Raw genomic sequence first — 6581 nt, 5'->3', positions numbered from 1 at the left:
AGCCATTAAAAGGAACACAAGTGCGTCATAACCTGCCGCAAGCCAGAGAAATAGGAAAAGATGGACAAAGCGGCAACACCGCGCGCTCGGCTTTACGTGCGCCGCACGATTTCGCCTCCTGCCAATACCCACGCGCGCATCGAACCGCAAAAGCCGCGCAAACTGGCGAAACAAAATACTGAAACGTGGTGCAGCAAGCCGACCGGCGAACTAACGACAACCGTCAGGCGCCACCCGCCCCACCGACGAGCCGAACCCGTGCAAATGCGTCGACAAAACGCAATCAACGGGCGCGAGGCCAAGGGCCAAGGCAAACAACCAAACAACCAAACACGCGTGCTGTCTCACTTTCGGCCCTCTCTCTTTCGCTCTGGTGGCCCGACCAGCGGCGTGACCCCTGCTGCGCACGCGCCGGGCCCAACCTGTACTAACCCGCGGCCTTGGCGGCCCCACCACTTCGACCCGCACCACCGCACCGGACAGTGCCCGGTGCCACGAGCTCCGGGCCACCTGGGACTTGCGTTTTCGACAAGAGAAATCGCCTGAATCCGTCCCACCCGGGCCCACGCCCGCGTGAAGGCCACGCCTGCACTCGACCGGGCGCACCGCACACCTTGCCGCCTCGCTCCTGAGCCCCCCGTGGAGCGCGGCGGCGCGGTGCCGGTCTGCAATTGCGCTGGCGTGCGCCCTGAGCGCTACGCTCCTCGACAGGGCACAGGCCGACGCCGAGCGACCTGGGGCCGCGCTTGGGCAGGCCCGCGTTTAGGCGATTCAAGCACAAACAGCAAGTAGCACCCGCACCGTCGGCGGGCTTTCCGAAACGTCGTTTCGCGTTAGTGCGGACACGCCGTACAAATACGCGTCGAAGCCGCTCGACCGGCAAACGTCATTTCTTTGTCAGTCAGTCAGTCAGTCACTAGCAGAAATCAAAATGTCCGACGCGAAGAGCGCAGGAAAGAAGCAGGCCAGCAAGAAGGCGGCCGCGCCCAAGGCGCACCCCACATACCAGGAGATGATCAGCGCTGCCATCGCGCAGCTGAAGGAGAGGGGCGGCTCGTCGCGCCAGGCGATCGCCAAGTACATCAAGGCCAACTACAAGGTGGGTGACTCGGCCGACAGCCATATCAAGCTGGCGCTGCGGCGCCTTGCCGAAAAGGGCCAGTTGGCACGCACCAAGGGCACCGGCGCGTCCGGCTCCTTCAAGCTCGTGAAGCCGCAGGCCGGCGAGGGCAAGAAGAAGAAGAAGCCCAAGGCAGCAGCCGGCAAGAAGGCGGACAAGCCCAAGGCGGCCGCAGCCAAGAAGGACGCGAAGAAGTCCCCGAAAAAGAAGCCGGCCGCCAAAAAAGCGCCTGCCAAGAAGGCGGCGGCGGGCAAGAAGTCGTCACCCAAGAAGGCGGCCAAGCAAGCGAAAAGGGCCCCGGCTGCGGCGGCTAAGAAGTCACCCAAGAAGACGGCTGTGAAGGCGAAGAAACCGGCAGCCAAGAAGCAGGCCAAAAAGCCTGCCGCCAAGAAGGCGACCAAGAAGTAGAGCGGAGCGCGGTAGATTTTCCGCGCGCAACAAAAACGGCTCTTTTCAGGGCCACCCACACTTTCGCAAAGGGAAAAACAACTCGTGTTTTGCGCGCGCCAGTCGCACTTAGCCTTTCGAAACTGAAATTCCTACCATTCGTTGCCGAGCCATGGCTCCGCTGCGCCGAATGCGGACATATTGTGCATATTCGCTTCGCTTACGTTCGTTTTCATACTTTATAAGCCGGAGGCGGGCCTGGAGACGCACCACAACGGAAACAACAACGTTATCGTCATCATGTCAGGACGCGGCAAAGGTGGCAAAGGATTGGGAAAGGGAGGCGCGAAGAGGCACAGGAAGGTGCTGCGTGACAACATCCAGGGCATTACCAAGCCTGCGATCAGGCGTCTTGCCCGCCGTGGCGGAGTCAAGCGAATTTCGGGTCTCATCTACGAGGAGACTCGCGGCGTGCTCAAGGTCTTCCTCGAGAACGTGATCCGCGACGCTGTCACCTACACCGAGCACGCCAAGAGGAAGACGGTCACGGCATTGGACGTCGTCTACGCCCTGAAACGCCAGGGACGCACCCTGTACGGCTTCGGAGGCTAGGCTGCCAGCACCTTTCGGACTTGTCACAAGCGGCAACAACAACAAAATCGGCCCTTTTCAGGGCCACCCATACTTGGCGGGAGAGAATTTTGCGAGAAGGGGCGGCTAGGCTAGGCCAGGCCCGGGGCCTTGGCGGCGCTCGTTTTTGCGCAGAAATACACTCGTTTCGCGGCCGGCCGCTTGGCCGGTGCGGCGAGATCAAAGCGCTGATTGGCCGAGTCGGAATTTGGCAAACCAATGGGCGCGAGTCCCCGAAGGTATAAAAGTCCCACCGAAAGCTTTCGGCTCATCAGTCTGACAGCAGCAGCCGGCGCGGTAGCAACGAGACAGAGTAGAATGGCACGTACCAAGCAAACAGCTCGCAAGTCGACCGGAGGCAAGGCGCCACGTAAGCAACTGGCCACCAAGGCCGCTCGCAAGAGCGCGCCGGCTACCGGGGGCGTGAAGAAGCCCCATCGGTACAGGCCAGGAACTGTGGCCCTCCGTGAGATCAGGCGTTACCAGAAGTCGACCGAGCTTCTCATCCGCAAGCTGCCCTTCCAGCGGCTGGTGCGCGAGATCGCTCAGGACTTCAAGACCGACCTGCGCTTCCAGAGCAGCGCCGTGATGGCTCTGCAGGAGGCCAGCGAGGCCTACCTGGTCGGCCTCTTCGAGGACACCAACTTGTGCGCGATCCACGCCAAGCGCGTCACCATCATGCCAAAGGACATCCAGCTCGCACGCCGCATCCGCGGGGAGCGCGCGTAAGAAGCGGCACACCAACAACCAAAACGGCTCTTTTCAGAGCCACCTAAACCCTTGCGAAAGAGATACTTGACTTGTTTCGGGGGCCGGCGCGTCGTGCCATTTTTTTACGGCGTAAGTAAGTACGCTTGCCTGCGATGTGCGCGGCAAAAACAGGAACATGGCCGCCGCCGGCTAGTCTCTTTTGCCGTGTTTCGAAATGGCATTTCGTTTCGTTGGGTGAAATTCAATTGCGCGAGGACAGTTGCTCGCTGGAGCATGAATGACGCACATTAAAGGCTCGTTTCGCCCGGAGCCGGAGCCCTGGTCGAACTCGACGACAAAGGCAACAGGGTGCACAGTGACGTCATGTAGGGCTGTGTTGTGAAATTGGAATGCGGTTTCAATTGGTCGAAATAGTTTGCCATCGCAAAAATTGGGCAAAGGCTACAAGGAAGACATTCGTTCGGGGCGAGCAATGCACGGTCCCGGGCCGCAGCGGGGGGGGGGGGCGGCCATCTTGAAATCTCTTTTGCGAAAAATTCGGGTGGCTCTGAAAAGAGCCGTTTTTCGGTTTGCACCACGTACGAGACAGGGGCGACGATTTAGGCTTTCTTGGAGGTCTTCTTTGGCAGAAGGACGGCCTGGATATTGGGCAGGACGCCGCCCTGCGCAACGGTGACTCCGCTGAGCAGCTTGTTCAGCTCCTCGTCGTTGCGGATGGCCAACTGCAGGTGGCGCGGGATGATGCGGGTCTTCTTGTTGTCGCGGGCTGCGTTGCCGGCCAACTCGAGAACCTCGGCGCTAAGGTATTCAAGCACCGCGGCCAGATACACGGGCGCGCCAGCTCCCACCCGGTCCGAGTAGTTGCCGTTGCGCAGAAGCCTGTGCACACGACCGACCGGGAACTGCAGTCCAGCGCGCGACGATCGGCTTTTGGGCTTTGCCTTGGACTTACCGCCACCTTTACCACGTCCTGACATATTGCTGACTGCTGATTGTTTGCCTGCTTAGCTGAGCGAATGACAAACCAAACAAGGTCGAATGCCTGCCACTCGCCGCCCTTCTCCTTTTATAGCTCTCGCCTTTGTCGAAATTCTCTCGCACTCCGATCACGCTCGGATCACGACTCGACCACAAGGGGCCATTGTTTCCTTTTGCTCCCGGGAGCGCCGCTCGTCGGGAGGACGGACGCCTCATTTGCATGGAGCGCCTATAAATGCCCGCGGTGGCCGGAGAGCCGCTCAGTTCGTTTCCTTTCGAAAGAAATTCAGTGAGCAGCAGCATGGCAGCTAGCAAAGGCACCAAGAAGGCAGTGAAGAAGGCCGCGCCGGCCGACAAGACCAAGAAGCGGCGAAAGCGCAGACGCGAGACCTTCAGCATCTACATTTACAAGGTGTTGAAGCAGGTGCACCCCGACACCGGCATCTCGAGCCGGGCGATGGGCATCATGAACTCGTTCGTCAACGACGTGTTCGAGCGCATCGCCGGCGAGGCGTCGCGCCTGTCGCTCTACAACAAGCGGTCGACCATCAGCAGCCGCGAGATCCAGACCTCGGTCCGTCTGCTCCTGCCCGGCGAATTGGCCAAGCACGCGGTGTCCGAAGGCACCAAGGCCGTCACCAAGTACACCAGCTCCAAGTAAGCAAGCCACCACCACCAGCAGCAAGCGCCGCCGCGGGGGGCCTCATCCTCAGCGAGCGCCGCCGCCGCCGCCAACCAAAACGGCTCTTTTCAGAGCCACCCGATCGTTCAGGGAGAGAATCAATCGCGAGCGCCGAAAGGCCTGCTTTGCCGACTTTCTTGTCGTTTCTGTTTTTTTGCTTTTTTTTCCCTTCTCATTTTGCTCCGTGCCAACAAGAAAAAACAAAAACCAAAAAATGTCGTTGCGCACAATGTACCGCCGCCACGGCAAAGCGCACTTTGCTTTTTGTGTTGGCCACTTCAGCGTTGGGACCACCCTCGATCTAGCCGCTTTTTCGCGAGTCGAGTCGACAGGCAAACACTGTTTGTTTTCAATGCCCCCAAAACTGCGCCGTTGCCAGCCCAGTTCAGTTCCGCTGCCACTCGGAAAAAAAACGACCCGACCTCGCCGAACCGAAACTCAACCAGTAGCCCGAGGGAAAAACCCCAGACCGCGAACGATTTTACAGCCATTAAAAGGAACACAAGTGCGTCATAACCTGCCGCAAGCCAGAGAAATAGGAAAAGATGGACAAAGCGGCAACACCGCGCGCTCGGCTTTACGTGCGCCGCACGATTTCGCCTCCTGCCAATACCCACGCGCGCATCGAACCGCAAAAGCCGCGCAAACTGGCGAAACAAAATACTGAAACGTGGTGCAGCAAGCCGACCGGCGAACTAACGACAACCGTCAGGCGCCACCCGCCCCACCGACGAGCCGAACCCGTGCAAATGCGTCGACAAAACGCAATCAACGGGCGCGAGGCCAAGGGCCAAGGCAAACAACCAAACAACCAAACACGCGTGCTGTCTCACTTTCGGCCCTCTCTCTTTCGCTCTGGTGGCCCGACCAGCGGCGTGACCCCTGCTGCGCACGCGCCGGGCCCAACCTGTACTAACCCGCGGCCTTGGCGGCCCCACCACTTCGACCCGCACCACCGCACCGGACAGTGCCCGGTGCCACGAGCTCCGGGCCACCTGGGACTTGCGTTTTCGACAAGAGAAATCGCCTGAATCCGTCCCACCCGGGCCCACGCCCGCGTGAAGGCCACGCCTGCACTCGACCGGGCGCACCGCACACCTTGCCGCCTCGCTCCTGAGCCCCCCGTGGAGCGCGGCGGCGCGGTGCCGGTCTGCAATTGCGCTGGCGTGCGCCCTGAGCGCTACGCTCCTCGACAGGGCACAGGCCGACGCCGAGCGACCTGGGGCCGCACTTGGGCAGGCCCGCGTTTAGGCGATTCAAGCACAAACAGCAAGTAGCACCCGCACCGTCGGCGGGCTTTCCGAAACGTCGTTTCGCGTTAGTGCGGACACGCCGTACAAATACGCGTCGAAGCCGCTCGACCGGCAAACGTCATTTCTTTGTCAGTCAGTCAGTCAGTCACTAGCAGAAATCAAAATGTCCGACGCGAAGAGCGCAGGAAAGAAGCAGGCCAGCAAGAAGGCGGCCGCGCCCAAGGCGCACCCCACATACCAGGAGATGATCAGCGCTGCCATCGCGCAGCTGAAGGAGAGGGGCGGCTCGTCGCGCCAGGCGATCGCCAAGTACATCAAGGCCAACTACAAGGTGGGTGACTCGGCCGACAGCCATATCAAGCTGGCGCTGCGGCGCCTTGCCGAAAAGGGCCAGTTGGCACGCACCAAGGGCACCGGCGCGTCCGGCTCCTTCAAGCTCGTGAAGCCGCAGGCCGGCGAGGGCAAGAAGAAGAAGAAGCCCAAGGCAGCAGCCGGCAAGAAGGCGGACAAGCCCAAGGCGGCCGCAGCCAAGAAGGACGCGAAGAAGTCCCCGAAAAAGAAGCCGGCCGCCAAAAAAGCGCCTGCCAAGAAGGCGGCGGCGGGCAAGAAGTCGTCACCCAAGAAGGCGGCCAAGCAAGCGAAAAGGGCCCCGGCTGCGGCGGCTAAGAAGTCACCCAAGAAGACGGCTGTGAAGGCGAAGAAACCGGCAGCCAAGAAGCAGGCCAAAAAGCCTGCCGCCAAGAAGGCGACCAAGAAGTAGAGCGGAGCGCGGTAGATTTTCCGCGCGCAACAAAAACGGCTCTTTTCAGGGCCACCCACA

General features: G+C 60.7%; 6 protein-coding genes across 6 annotated transcripts; 5 read left to right on the top strand and 1 right to left on the bottom strand.

Moving 5' to 3' along the window:
* The first annotated feature begins 865 nt into the window (after window positions 1-865).
* Window positions 866-1586, top strand: LOC145207698 (uncharacterized). Its single transcript, XM_080078751.1, has one exon. It carries the CDS (start codon window positions 932-934, stop codon window positions 1526-1528), a length of 597 nt encoding a protein of 198 aa, XP_079934877.1. The 5' UTR covers window positions 866-931; the 3' UTR covers window positions 1529-1586.
* Window positions 1587-1656: 70 nt separating this feature from the next.
* On the top strand, window positions 1657-2180 carry LOC145207697 (histone H4). Its single transcript, XM_080078750.1, has one exon. It carries the CDS (start codon window positions 1808-1810, stop codon window positions 2117-2119), a length of 312 nt encoding a protein of 103 aa, XP_079934876.1. The 5' UTR covers window positions 1657-1807; the 3' UTR covers window positions 2120-2180.
* Window positions 2181-2246: 66 nt separating this feature from the next.
* On the top strand, window positions 2247-3345 carry LOC145207694 (histone H3-like). The gene has a single exon (XM_080078747.1). It carries the CDS (start codon window positions 2357-2359, stop codon window positions 2864-2866), a length of 510 nt encoding a protein of 169 aa, XP_079934873.1. The 5' UTR covers window positions 2247-2356; the 3' UTR covers window positions 2867-3345.
* Window positions 3346-3447: 102 nt separating this feature from the next.
* Window positions 3448-3825, bottom strand: LOC145207696 (histone H2A). The gene has a single exon (XM_080078749.1). It carries the CDS (start codon window positions 3823-3825, stop codon window positions 3448-3450), a length of 378 nt encoding a protein of 125 aa, XP_079934875.1.
* A 236-nt stretch (window positions 3826-4061) lies between these two features.
* LOC145207695 (histone H2B.2-like) lies at window positions 4062-4776 on the top strand. The gene has a single exon (XM_080078748.1). The coding sequence runs from the start codon at window positions 4062-4064 to the stop codon at window positions 4485-4487; it is 426 nt and encodes a 141-aa protein (XP_079934874.1). The 3' UTR covers window positions 4488-4776.
* Window positions 4777-5860: 1084 nt separating this feature from the next.
* Window positions 5861-6579, top strand: LOC145207704 (uncharacterized). The gene has a single exon (XM_080078757.1). It carries the CDS (start codon window positions 5925-5927, stop codon window positions 6519-6521), a length of 597 nt encoding a protein of 198 aa, XP_079934883.1. The 5' UTR covers window positions 5861-5924; the 3' UTR covers window positions 6522-6579.
* The last annotated feature ends 2 nt before the right edge of the window (window positions 6580-6581 follow it).

This window comes from Phallusia mammillata, unplaced genomic scaffold (assembly GCF_965637545.1).
Source record: "Phallusia mammillata unplaced genomic scaffold, kaPhaMamm4.hap1.1 HAP1_SCAFFOLD_142, whole genome shotgun sequence".
Taxonomy (NCBI): Eukaryota; Metazoa; Chordata; class Ascidiacea; order Phlebobranchia; family Ascidiidae; genus Phallusia; species Phallusia mammillata.
Note: the sequence above shows the minus strand (reverse complement) of the source record. Positions and strands in the feature narration are given on the sequence as shown.

Coding starts and splice junctions, on each gene's coding strand:
- LOC145207698 (XM_080078751.1), top strand. CDS start 932: ATGTCCGACGCGAAGAGCGCAGGAAAGAAGCAGGCCAGCAAGAAGGCG.
- LOC145207697 (XM_080078750.1), top strand. CDS start 1,808: ATGTCAGGACGCGGCAAAGGTGGCAAAGGATTGGGAAAGGGAGGCGCG.
- LOC145207694 (XM_080078747.1), top strand. CDS start 2,357: ATGGGCGCGAGTCCCCGAAGGTATAAAAGTCCCACCGAAAGCTTTCGG.
- LOC145207696 (XM_080078749.1), bottom strand. CDS start 3,825: ATGTCAGGACGTGGTAAAGGTGGCGGTAAGTCCAAGGCAAAGCCCAAA.
- LOC145207695 (XM_080078748.1), top strand. CDS start 4,062: ATGCCCGCGGTGGCCGGAGAGCCGCTCAGTTCGTTTCCTTTCGAAAGA.
- LOC145207704 (XM_080078757.1), top strand. CDS start 5,925: ATGTCCGACGCGAAGAGCGCAGGAAAGAAGCAGGCCAGCAAGAAGGCG.